This window comes from Gekko japonicus, unplaced genomic scaffold, assembly GCF_001447785.1.
Source record: "Gekko japonicus isolate JY-2015 unplaced genomic scaffold, Gekko_japonicus_V1.1 scaffold3830, whole genome shotgun sequence".
In the NCBI taxonomy this organism is placed as follows: Eukaryota; Metazoa; Chordata; class Lepidosauria; order Squamata; family Gekkonidae; genus Gekko; species Gekko japonicus.
The window spans coordinates 78,887-92,482 of NW_015162593.1; the positions used below are offsets into that span (position 1 = coordinate 78,887).

Sequence of the window (13,596 nt, forward strand, 5' to 3'; positions counted from 1 at the left end):
TCTTGGTGCTTGGGGGGGTCAACAGTGGGAGGGCTTCTAATGTCCTGGCCCCACTGGTGGACCTCCTGATGGCACTGGTATTTCTGGCCACTGTGGGATACAGAGTGTTGGACTGGATGGGCCTTTGGCCTGATCCAACATTGGCATCTCTTATGTTCTTATGTTAGCTGAACAGAGCCATTTCAAGCACAGGAGAAAGTGAAAAGGCTCTGTAGTCCCTGATGTCTGGTAGTGTTTTTATAGTGCTTGTGCAGTACTCATTTCAGTGATGCAATTTGTCTACAAATGCATGTAATTTTCGGTGTCCATGCTGTGTGTAGTAAGCACATGTTGAATTATCTGTTTCTGTATTTTAAGATGTGCTGTGCTTTGTAGTGCATCTCAGTGGTATGCACACACAAAAAAAGTTATTTCTGGGTATACCAGACCCAAAAAGTATCAGTATCTACCATTATTTCCAAATCCCAATAGTGGTATGATATTGAGACTTGGGAAATAATTGGTACTGCTGAATTTATTCAGCTCCATTATACCCTATGGGGACTGTCCCCAGCTGCACCATGCGCCAGTGAACTCAGAGTTGCTGGTGACCTCACTCACTTCTGGGTGAGCTCACCAGCCACTCAAGAGTTTACTGGCATGTGGTTTTGCAAAGCTCTCTTTACATGGCAAGAAGCCATTAAAATCTTCCATTCACTCCCCCTCATTCCGGAGTGGGGGGGGGAGTGAAAGGGAGTGCTGAAATGGCTGGTAGCTCAATTTTGATATCACTGAGATCGCCTGAATAAAATCAGGTTTTTTCCCAGCTCAGCTGTATCAGTAGCCAAATGCACACACCCTAGTGCATCTACCCTTCATTGTGCTAGAAATGAAATCTATGGAGCACTCACTTTTAACATGCTGGTGCTACAAACCCAGGGTGGAAGACAAACCACACTGCCGCTCCACTTCTGACATGGACATTTTATGTAGAGCCTCATACATGCAATAACCCATTCCATGCAATTTTTCTAGCTCAAAAAAAGGGACAAGGGCTTGTGCCCTGCTATAAATGCTTTGCATTCCTTGGTTGTATGTGAATAGCAAATACAATGCTTTCTGCACTATTCTTCACTGAGCCTTACACACAGTATGGTATACTTAAAATGCAGTAATTAAAGTGATGTGTTTTTAATTCAACAAAATGGTTTTTTTTTAGGTTGCACCCCATCCGAGTTCCTGTTACCTAGAGGAAGAAACAGAGTTTCTTCTTTATGAATGTCCATTATACCGGACACCTCACAGATCTGGAATACTGTCCACTACAGGCATATCATCTAATTTTATAACCTCAATCAATCTACCAATTCTGCTAACTCCCAGCCACTGGATAACAAGAGGTGTAGCACTGCTGTGTCAATTAGATGACTGAGGAATGTTAATTTAAAAAAAAGAAGCAACCTCCAAAATATTTAGTTTTCAGCAGCTTGATGACTTATGTAAACTCTGAATGTATGGTGATAACATTCAAATACATATATTCCTTGCTCCTTTGTCTTTTTGTCTCATCATTTAGCAGCACTCTATTATAACATTACAATCCCTGCTCACTTTTTCCCCCTTCTCAAATCTATTTCATATCTCCTTGTGGTGGCAAAATCCTTCCTTACATAGCACATTCTTTTCTGAATCTAATTACCCCACATCCTAATGTTATGACAAAAACTGCATATATGCTTCTGTACACCAACTGAACTTCTAAGCTTGCCCTTCTGTTCTCTTCTCCAGCCCCTGCCTTTACGAGGAATGTGCTTTATCATTTTAGTTATCCTTTCCTGAACCATTTTCCAGCTCCTACAGGGGTGGGAATTTTTGTTTTACTGGACCCACCACACTTCCCAGTATCACACAGCCAACTGCATAGGGAAAGGCTTCCAAATTAAAACTAACCTGTTGCTTTTGTCCTTGAGGGCTGTGGTATCATGAAGAATACATGGCAAAAGATTCATTCATATGATCAGCGATTTAACTTTCTACTACACATATGTATACTGCTGAACATACATTAAGGACTTCCAAATATGACTCTACATCTTAGTATGATTCCTATAGTTTTTCTTTTGCACGGACACACCCCACATTTAAACAAAGGACCTTTTCAATTATTTGTTCACTTATTCCCATGACAGACACAGCCATGAGAGCCTGAGACTGAACAGATCTAAGTAGCTCTTAAGCACCCAATCCTGATATAATCTACCAAAGATACTTATATAAACTGGTAGCAAACATTCAATTCATGGCCAACACATATCACTCTTTTTCAAATACAGAAGCAACACTATAGTATATAACTGGATCTTCAAGAAAGCCATTTTTGATCAGCATTTTAATTATACAAGTTACTTAAGAAGTTCAATCAAAAGTGTTTATTGTACAAATTTAAAATGTAGTAATGAACATGACAAACTGCAGTTTATTAGTCAGGAGCCACACCCCTAGCCAAACAAATGTATGAACTTTAAAGTAAATCTAAAAATAGTGGTATGTTTTCAATTGGTTATGCAGTAGTACATTTTCTCCAAGTAAATAGTTATAGAAGTCTTGAAGCATTGTTCAGAAGTTTAAAAACACAAAACCAAACAAATATTTTGAAGAAAGCTGTCATGATCATTTCCAGAAGAGCTATACTATATGCACATTTCTAAAGTACAATTAAACTATTGTTATTTTATACAGTAACTAAGGCAGCAAAAAAAAAAGAAGAACATGATCTATAGGGCACAACAGGATAGCCACAGAGTGAAACATAGCCCTAGCTTTGCCCCTCCTTTCTCCCTCCCACTTGTGTGCACTGGCCATTAAGAGGGGGTATTTGTTGATCAAGTAGAAGGGATGTACTGGACAGGGATATATGAACGATGCCATTCTGATAGTGTCCCGAAATGGCGCCTAAGCACATGCTTAGGAAAACAGGGTTCTAGCATGCCAAATGGGAATTCCTCCATGCAATGCTGCACTGCACATTAAACTGAAAACAGAATTGTTGCTTAACAAGAACTATACTACAAATTCATAAATGTAAAATACAAAAATTCAAATTAAAGGGTGTTTTCACATTGTTAATTATGCTGGTAATTTATCAGCTATAAAATTGGGTTTAAAAGATTGAATTTATACAAATTATTTCTCCCTTCTAATTTAATATATTAAAATGGCAATTAACCCATTTCCAATTAAAACTAATTAGGTAAATACTATTGCAATAGAATTCATAGATGTTAAGCTACAAAGAATAGCTTCCAGCTCCAAATATGTAGCTATGAAAAACTCAAATATACAAAAATACATTAAAGTAGTTGACTTTAACCACAGATTCATGTAAAAACTGATTTAAATAGCAACTTGAAAAAATAGTTTTTCTTATTAGCAACAGTATAAAAAGGCAAATAACCTACATTTGAGGTAGCCATGCCAAATTCACAAAACTTTGAATAAATTTCCATTTTTAATGTATTTGACTTTACAATATTTCACTTAGCACTTCAATAGCTGAAATTAATTTCACAGCAATACATTACAAAACTTTTCAAAAATACTGGAAATGGTTTTAGTTTAAAAAATCATCCAGTTCTAAAAATACTACTGCATTTTATACTGTACAACAATATATTTAAATGTTATAATATAAAGAAAAGCTATAGTACAATGCAATGGTTTATAATAGCTGCAAAAAGCTAACTGCACCTATTTTATTTCATAATTTGTACAACAGTCTACACCTTGCCCTACTCATCATGAAGCTTGAAAAACTTGAAAAGAGATGCATGGAATTTTTAAAAATTCCTTTACAACATGAATGTATTGTTTATAGCACAGTGCATTATGATACATACATCACCTCAACATAAAAATCAGGCATGCTACATTTGTCACTCTGTCTTAAAATGAGAGCCCGTTTGTACTCAAGAGAGATGGGGCAAAGGAGAGACTCCTGAGTTGGCCCCTTGTAAGTTCCATCTCCTCACACCACTGTCACTAGTGGCATTAGCCTGAGGAAGTCAGTTAGGAAAGATGGAATCAGCACTACCCTGTTTAGGAAGGTGCAACATATCAAACTTAACTGGATGGAGGATTTTGCCTGCTTACAACTGGCCTCTCTTTCCTACTTTCCAAAACAAATAGTGAATATTATCTATCAGGCACCCAGTTCACATGGCATACAAAATGCCTAAAAAGATTTGCATTCACTACACAACTAGTTTATTGTTTAACAGAATTGTGTAATGAAGAAGGCAGATGGTTAATAATAGAAAAAGCTAGGCCTAATAAAGGCTACTGGTGCAGATATCTGCTAAATCACTATCTGAACATATCTTTTAAGAAAATCCAGCAGAACTTACATATATACCAAGTGCAACAGTTTGAGGTACATGGTTTATTACAAGGAAGATTTAACTGCAAAAGGTGTTTTGTCATCCAGTGATTTTGAAGAAGCTCAGTAGATGTATGGAAATATGCGGTATGGTACGCGTTGACAGTATTTTTCCCAAGCTATGCCGTATTTCTTCTTACACTGACGTTCATCACGGGCTTCTCGATGAATAAGCAAGCCAATAAAATATATGACATAAAAATATGGTAAAATGTGATTAAAACCTGTAAGACAACATGGAAAATGATTATTATTTTTTCTACCACATGCTGGAGGCCCTGGGTAGATCATAAAGTGAACATAATTTTAAAAATCTTGAGAGCTAGAGACTGGAGCCAATCCCCACCCCAATGTCAGTGGAGTAGTACTTATACTAACAACCTGGGGCAGGAATTTGTGCCAATTCCTTCTTCCCATGACAACTGCCATGTCATTCACAAAGATCCCCCTCAGGACTACTGGGGTGGGGGAGAAGTGGGCAAAGAGCTGCAAGAGGGAGGCAGCAAGAATCCATGCTGTTAATGTAATATACCAAACAGTCTTTATCTTACAACAAACTTTTCTTAGATGTTCATTTGAGTTCTCATCACTGTAAGGCACAGAGATTGTAAAGAAGAACTACCACTTTCAGACTGAGAAAGAAAAGCAGGAATAATGCTAGAGTTCAGTAAAAGATACTTCTTGCTCTTACCACAAGGTAGGGACCATGCTAGAGCCATGAGGATATCTCCTAGGTAGTTAGGATGACGCACCAAGCCCCACCAGCCAGAGGCCAGAAGGTTCTTTCCAGTTGCAGTAGGAATAACTTTCAAATCTGCATTGCAGTATGCACAAATATACATTAGAGAACACCCACCAGAACAGAACACATACTTATGTGATACTATTATGCAGAAAGTGCAGATATAAAACTAATTTGCCTAAAAAGTACTTACGAGCAAGTTTTGGATCCTTTGGATTCCTCCGAAATGCATTTTTCTGTGAATTTGCACCACGGAAAATATAATAACCAAGAACTTCATTTTAAAAAAGAAAAGAAGAAGAGGCAGCCATTATTTCCTTGTGGGAAACACCAAGACCACTGTACTATTAATAATACCTAGCATTTATACAGTGCTTTCAGTGTTCAAATATACTACCGTACCCAGTTGTAATACTTAACATCCTTGTAAAATAGGCTGGTATTATCATCCCCATATTCCATGGGGCCAGGGCTAAGAAAGAGTAACTTACTTAAGGTCATCCCATATATTCATGGCAGAGGTGAGAGTTGAACAGGAGATCTCCCAGATCATTCTCACAGCTTTTGTACCATCCCAGCTTCCCAGTAACAATGGCAAAAGCAACAAAATAATTCTCATAGGTACAGCTGTTATTTTCCAACTTTATGTTCTCTATTCTAATAGAAACAGCTTCACGGGACACAACTATACACAAACAAAAACTGTTTATCAGGTTTCTAATGTAATTAAGAATTAAGAAAAAATCCTCAGTTCTTGTTTCATCACATGTTTTTCTTGTTGTTTCACTCCAACTAAATGTGAAAGGACAAAAATCAATAGTTAACTATAAAAGAACAATTTGAGCTGATAAAATGATGAGCTTGGCCTATTCTGAACAGATGCCTGCTTTGGGCCCAAAGCTGTCACTTTTTTAAAATGAAGGTATGTTTAAATTAGTATATTATATCAAGGCAACTGATATGGATCCTATAACCTGTCAGCAGAAACCAGTTACACACACAGGTCTTCCTGGCTCTCCCCCTTCTCTTTGCCAGGGATGGGCACAAACTGGAAAAATTCAGTTCATTTAAACGGGGTTTGCAGAAAGCCCAAAAAAAGCTGAGCAGCCAAAAGCCAGCTTCCTTGTGCAGTCCCTTTAAAGCCAGGCATGCACAAGACAGCCTGAAAAACAGCTGAGCGGCGGGGAGCAGGCTGCTCCCTGCCACTTGGCTGTTTCTGTGGCTTTGGCAGGGAACAGAAAGCAGGGGTTTAAAGGACTAGGTGTTCCTTTTAAACACCTGCTTTCTGTTCTATCCACAAACTGCTACAAACTGCTTTAAAAGTTTGTGGAATTTCATGATCCTGTCATGAACTTCAGTTTACAAACCACAAGCAGGGCAAAATTAAGCACAAATTTTGCTTTGTGTTTCGGTTCATGCCCATCCCTACTCTTAGCAGCCATTTCTGATCTCAAGAAAGTTTATTCCTGGGGTTATAGTAATAAAAGGTAAAAGGCACTCTTGGCCACAGATGCCATCTGCTTACCCAGCAGTAGGACTGGGTTTAAGAGCACCAACAAACTATTGCACTTCAAGGGAAGTGCAATTCCATCAAGAACAGATGACACCTTCCACCCAGCAGTAGCCTTGTTGGCATTAAGCTTATTAGCCTGCATCCACGCCAAAACTTCCTGCAGGCCTCCCTGGCATCAACTGGAAGTGTGATATAGTGTCACCTGCATATTGATGATAACCCAGCCCAAATCTCTCGATGACATCACCCAGCAGATTTTCCAGAAATGTTACATTTGTGCCATAGGTTACAGAACATTAGCAAAGACCAGGAGCCGCCCCCCCGGTAAAGGCATTTATTGTGAAACTCCTAATAATAAACATTATAAAAATGTTAAATGATTCATTAACTGAATGGCTTATTTTTCACTGTTTTACTGTATTAGGAAAGGCTCTCTCAACTGATACTATTACTCCATCTACTGAATGTTCCTTTAAAAGGTCTTAAATACAGCTTTTATGTATAGAAACATAAAGTAATACATTTAAACATTATATATCACTTACGATTCAGAGTCAAAATTGCGGTAGCTGTAGGCCAAGAAACCTCATAAGGATGATTCACTAAATAGAAGGCTTGTAAGCTGTAGAGAAAGGGAACCCAGACCAAGTCTCCAAATGCTAGCATGAATCCAAGCCCATCATGGGTAATGTCCATAGTTGTCAAAATAGCTTCCTAAAAAGTTAAAGAATAGCTGTTAAACTGATATTTAGGCAGCTTTGGTTGGATCCTGCAATCCATGGACAATGATGCTGGATGGCAAACGTAGTCATGAGTGCACAGATCACTACAGGCTTGACTTTGGTTTCAACACGCCTCCACTGATATCATGTTATAGTGCAAGGCATGGTACAAGTTAACTGGATAGTCAGCATTGGCTAATCTGTTGTCATAGACTGTCTAATCAGAGTTTGAGGGTAGATTTGCATGAACAAAAATCAAAAGCAATAACCTTCAGAATTCAGAAAGGTGCATAGTTCATGCATTGCATTTCTTCTGTATTGTTCATGCATTGCCTTAAAAGAAAGTGTATGTAACACTTGTTTTTGCTATCAAGAGAATTATAATTATGTTCGGTGAAGTCCTTCATGGTTCTCTGGTGTGAATCCTCCAGCCAACCTTTTTGTGGTGAGCAGACAGAAAGAGAAACATTCGGCTCCACTGCTCCAATTTAGCTCAGATAAATAGTTACACGTATGGGCTTTTGTTCATTCCTCGTGAACAGCATAGAAAGCCCTGCTTATTATAGACCAAAAGAAAGGACTCATTAATCCCAGATATAAACTAGGGTGTACCAGACAATGTTCTACATACAAGAATGTAGTGTCATTTCAAAATTAGGGATTAGGCTGTCACAACCTGCAGAACCACTTTATAATGTACACTTTGCAATAGTTAATAATCATCTACCTTTATAGGGTTTATATCATCTTGTCCTGATAATGAATGATACTCTAGCATGCTAACTAGTTACGTGAACTGCAAGCATGATTCACAATAGAAACTTAGAAAAATTATTAAAAACTGTGGTCTATACTACTGTTTATACCTTGTTAAAACCAGGATCCTACTATGGAATTCTACATCATTTAATGTGTCATGCTAATACCGATACTTTGCTTCAGTTCTGTTTTCAGACTTCTGGTTGGTTCTACAACCCTAATCCTATGCCCCATCCATTGACTGTATTGATTCACTATGTGTACACCACCTTGAGTTCAAGTAGGAAAAGCAGACTACAAATCAAGTAAATAAAATAAACTACGGATAGAATTAAGTTATTTCACAAAAGTCTTTCCCTCTTAGTGTCAGATTTATTTCAATTTCTCAGCTGCAAACTCCAGTTAAAGCTTTCCTTGAAACAGAGTCCCTGAATTTATAATCTATTTGTTAATGCTCCTACATCTATAGGCAGGGAAACATTCTGAGCACTTTTTCACCAGAAAGAAAAAACCAACAGATCAAAATGGAACCAAAATCCCATTACACCATGATAAAAATGGACTAACAATTATTTACTCCACAGAAGATTAAGTAAGTAAAAAACAGATGTAAAACATCTACAGGAATTACAAAATGTGCCCAAAAGATAAATAATAAAAATATTGACAACAGTAAGAAAATATATACAATAATAGGAAAATATGTGTAGTAGTGGGAACAGGAATCTGGATATAATTCCATTTCAACAATCTTCATCTGCCAAAGCTTGGGTCTTAACATACTGAAGGAAAATCCTAAGTAATAAGAAATGAGCTCTGCTAGTCAAACCATTTATAAGTACGATAACAGGCATGAGCACAAATTTAGAAAAAGCTAACACTGACTGTGCTAGCTAAAAACACTTTTTATCATGGTGTATTGTAATTTTGGTTTGCACTTTTTCACCAGACCTTTCCCTCTTTGGTTTACTGAATCAAATGAACAGGAAATCAATATGCTTTTAAAGATATGCAAACATATAAAGCATTGGTCTTTAAACTTTCAGCCATTTAACTAGCATGTTAATAATTGAATAGCCTGAAAATTGAGATACCTCATTCCAAAGAGCATCCACCACATACAGGAGCTGGAAACTATTAACTAGTATCATTGACAAAGACGGCATACTCTGATGATGCACTTTCATCTCAGTCAGGAGCATTGCCAAGTTAATAACAACCTTTAAAAAACAAAAGTTACACATTAATGTCACAAGGTCTTACTCTTACAACTTTACAATAGTATCATAATCTGCATACAGTAATTTCTCAAGTATGTGCTACAGGTGCTGACAGGAAAGCTTTTCCATTATGTATGAGCAAAGCTTTCAACTCTGTTCAAGTAATGCTAAAACTGTAACACTGCTATTTCATTTTGTACAGTATGTTGTTCATTTTAAATGTAACAGTGCTATTTTCAGTACTCATTTTGTACAGTATGTTGTTCATTTTAAGAACTAAAAGCTTTACCTGTAACATCAAAAAAGATACAAAAACAAATCTAATTTCTTACCCAGCCAATTAAGCCTGGTCGTAATTCACAGAAGTATTTCAGGTCAAAACTTCCAATGCGAGGATTTAACTCACGCCCCATAAAGAAGTCATAAATTATGTTTCCTACAAATATGAAAATCATTAGTATTGGCTGTTGCACAGTTATAAGCAATTTTTATAATTCGCAAAATATCTTTAACTTTTCCTGTTAAAATTTCTGAAATGTATTCCATGAGCTGCCCAAGACAGAAATCTTCTGCTATAGCAAACAGCCTACTTCCAGGTTTGCAGTAGTTCTCTAATTATTCAATTAAAAGTCACTCTTGCCCTACAAAGACCTAATTCGGATTGAGAATGGCCATTCATCTTGCCATCCATGCACCAAGGTCTGGACAACAAAAAAATTAATTCACATGTCAAATTCCCTTTATTACTGAAGTTCACTAAAGCCTGAGCATCTTTCAGATGTAATGCAAGGTCTTTTAGTGGCAGATGAGGGCTTAATTGGAAGTAGAGATCTGAAAAGAAATGAAAAGGTGGAGCATGTAAAAGGGTTTAGTGCTTCTAAAGTTGGGAGAAGATAAAAAGAAGGATTTCTGGCTAATGATTAGGCTAAAGGATAACTGTAATAAAAAATAGACAGAAGTAGCTTGAGGGCATTTTAGCAGGTTCTGGAACTCTGTAAGTGACAAATTTGGTGTGTGTCGGTTTGTTCTATTACCTTAAATGCTTTGTTTTTTCTGTTATTTACTTAAGGAGCAAGAGTTTGCTTGTTTCTTATCCTGATCCTGGTGCATATCAGCAACCACAGCTCTCTTCAAAAGCAACTGCCCAGTCTCCAGAGTATAACTTGACTAATCTATTTCCATTTGTTTTAATTTAAATGGTTAGCTCTACAGACCCTACACATAGAATAGTTAAGAGTTTAACTGCAAAACTTAAAAAGGCTTTAAAAGACTTTGCTTAATCTGGGATGCTTTCCCTGGACATTGTTGCCTAAACAAAAAAGTTTTCTTTGATCACAAGCTGAGAATTTACTTTTTCTTGTTGTCATTTTAGTGGCCAAACACCTTTCAACCTGTCTGCAAGAAAGCATAACAAAAAAGCCATAATCCTGAATTCAAAACAAGATGCTGGACAATATACTTTGACACAGAATACTACTGAATCCTAAATTTTCTTCAGGGTCTTATACACAAAGTTCTATTTACTCCCTTTTATCATTCCTTGCTATTTGTATTTCTAGATACAGACACTGTTTCCCACAACAAATGCAATTTCATGCAGAATTTCACCTCTCAGGAAACAACTTTATATTTACTTTATTCCTCCCATACTGCAATTTGAGCCCACATAAATGCTTCCACCAGTTGCATCAATGAAGCAACACAGAAAGGATCCACATCTATGATCTCTTGCAAGATAGGCATATGCCAAATTTCTCCCAGATTTTTAAAACACTAGTGCTAAATTGAAAACAGATATGAATATATGTTGTCGAAAGCTTTCACGGCCGGAGTTCATTAGTTGCTATAGATTTTCCGGGATGTGTGGCCGTGGTCTTGGCATTGTAGAACCTGATGTTTCGCCAGTAACTGTGACTGGCATCCTCAGAGGTATAAACACAGAAAGATGGAGTACTCTCTGTGTCAAGGTGAGAAGAAAATGGTAGGCAGTAAATTTATATCTACTCCAGAAGGTGGGTAGGGCTGAGTCATTGTCTTGTAGGAGTTCCCCAGGCTATGGACGTGCTAATGGAGGAGCTTTCCTGAGGAGGTTCTTTTGTTTCCTGAGGAGGTTGTTGAAATTGTAATCTTATCTGTAGTGCTATTGTTGTGGACAAGTTTACGACGGGACCACACAGCGTAGCATTCGGACAAGAATAAAAGAACATGAAAGGCACTGCAGACTTGGCCAACCTGAAAAATCAGCAGTGACTGAACATAGCCTAACTCAAACAGGACACAGTATTTTGTTCCAAGACACTGAAAGGTTGGACAACACTTTCATTACCATGTCAGATTACACAGGGAAGCCATTGAAATTCACAAACATAATTTCAACAGGAAAGAAGAGAGTTTAAAAATAAATAGGACATGGTTTCCTGTCCTGAAAAACACAAAAGGCTTTACATCAGACAATAGCACTACAGATAAGTGTCAGATTCAAAAGCAAGTAGATCTCCACACACGTTTCCAGGGAAGCGTTATGCTTTATTAGACTACAGGTCTGTTACCATGTCCACAGGGTTACTGTTAGGAATAACAATAGGGCGGAACCATCCCTTCATATAGCAGGATGAGGCAAATGGCTAAGCAAATGAAATCTGAGTGCGCGGGGGAATTCTCCTGGCGGGGGGTTACATAATAAGCGGGAGAGTCTCAGTGCTCCATGAGAGCCGAAATATTCACACCAGCCGTGGAACGCAAGCCCTCCCCCCGTCACAAGGTCAGACAGATAACTCAGTCTGGCAGCACTGGTTCTCACGGTCTCCCTATTGCTGTTTATGGCAAGCGGGCAGAGCAGCGAGCAAGCGAGGAGGCATGCACCGTAGCGCCAGGGTCAGAGAAGGGATCAAACAAAACATGGCAGCTATCTGACAATAAGATTAGAATTTCAACAACCTCCTCAGGAAGCAGGAAAGCTCCTGAGGAAACAAAAGAACCTCCTCAGGAAAGCTCCTCCATTAGCATGTCCATAGCCTGGGGAACTCCTACAAGACAATGACTCAGCCGTACCCACCTTCTGGAGTAGATATAAATTTACTGCCTACCATTTTCTTCTCACCTTGACACAGAGAGTACTCCATCTTTCTGTGTTTATGGCTCTGAGGATGCCAGTCACAGTTACTGGTGAAACGTCAGGTTCTACAATGCCAAGACCACGGCCACACATTCCGGAAAATCTACAGCAACTAAAGATATGAATATAATCTACTTACAGCTTGTAGATCATATCTCCAGACAGGACATACAAGAAAAAACATGTTTATTTGCAATGACTAATTAAAGCAGAGAGAGCATTTTGCATGAAATGTACTGATAAAATTAGACGACTCCAATTAAAATGTTCCATTGCAAGTTTCAAGACAAAGAATACAGGGAAGGCAGAAAAGACATTATAGTTTGCAATCATGTTTTCACACACAACAATGAAGGAGGAAGGTAATTTCTGTAACTGCCCACACACACTTACCAGAATTCCCCCCAGGTGACAATTCCTCCTCAGATGATTTCAGGGAACGGACATAGAGATAAATGCTTAATATGATAGAGAAAACTGTAGCACTGATCGCAAACTGCAGGAAATGGTTGTATAAATAATAAAGCTCCATTTCAAAATACAGACATATTCCTAAGGCCACAGTTGTTAGGATAAAAGCATAAAATCCTTAAAGGAGAAAAAAAAAAGAAACAGCATGAGAAAATACAGCATGGTTCAGACACTATTTGAGCAAACCGAGAAGCCTTGCACAATCCCTTTTCTCTAGCTTTCTCAGAAAGTTTTTGGCAAGCCTTAGTTTGCTGTTAAATGCCAACTAGTCAGTATATATTTGTCCTATAAGCATGGTTATGCTTGCCCTATAAACCAGTTTTCTAAACGGTGCTTGCTTCCAATTTGGGATACTGGCTTGGAGGACAAGCATAAATCAGTTTGCCTAACTGGATGCAAAGGCTTGCCTAAAACCTGGAAAAAATGAATTACCTTGAAGCCCATGGGGAAAGCAGAAAATGGAAGATTTGTATTCACTTATTGTGAAGCTTCCTTTCTCGGTGGTCCGGGAGTGTTCAAGTTTAGTTTATTGTCTTAGCCATTGGCCATAACAACACAAAATAAATCAAAGCACAACCAACAGTATACATCAGTATACTGGTCCGGGAGTGGGGCAGCCCTTACTCTTGGGAACAGGCTC

At 38.1% G+C, this 13,596-nt stretch overlaps 2 protein-coding genes across 3 annotated transcripts in view; one reads left to right on the top strand and one right to left on the bottom strand.

Moving 5' to 3' along the window:
* LOC107106331 (dynein heavy chain 14, axonemal-like) overlaps positions 1-1,434 on the top strand; it is a gene marked incomplete at its 5' end in the record, with an annotated part of 73,219 nt that extends 71,785 nt beyond the window's left edge. Inside the window, one exon of the mRNA XM_015406464.1 lies at positions 1,199-1,434. Coding sequence (XP_015261950.1) covers positions 1,199-1,411 — 213 coding nt within the window. The remainder of the gene's footprint in view (positions 1-1,198) is intronic.
* A 2,291-nt stretch (positions 1,435-3,725) lies between these two features.
* Positions 3,726-13,596, bottom strand: part of LBR (lamin B receptor) — a 30,662-nt gene continuing 20,791 nt past the window's right edge. For both annotated transcript variants that reach the window (XM_015406465.1, XM_015406466.1), the window contains exons 8-14: positions 12,879-13,073; positions 9,703-9,806; positions 9,245-9,370; positions 7,215-7,383; positions 5,350-5,430; positions 5,106-5,228; positions 3,726-4,638 (exon numbers count right to left, since the gene is read on the bottom strand). In XM_015406465.1, coding sequence (XP_015261951.1) covers positions 4,478-4,638; positions 5,106-5,228; positions 5,350-5,430; positions 7,215-7,383; positions 9,245-9,370; positions 9,703-9,806; positions 12,879-13,073 — 959 coding nt within the window. In that variant the 3' untranslated portion in view covers positions 3,726-4,477. The remainder of the gene's footprint in view (positions 4,639-5,105; positions 5,229-5,349; positions 5,431-7,214; positions 7,384-9,244; positions 9,371-9,702; positions 9,807-12,878; positions 13,074-13,596) is intronic.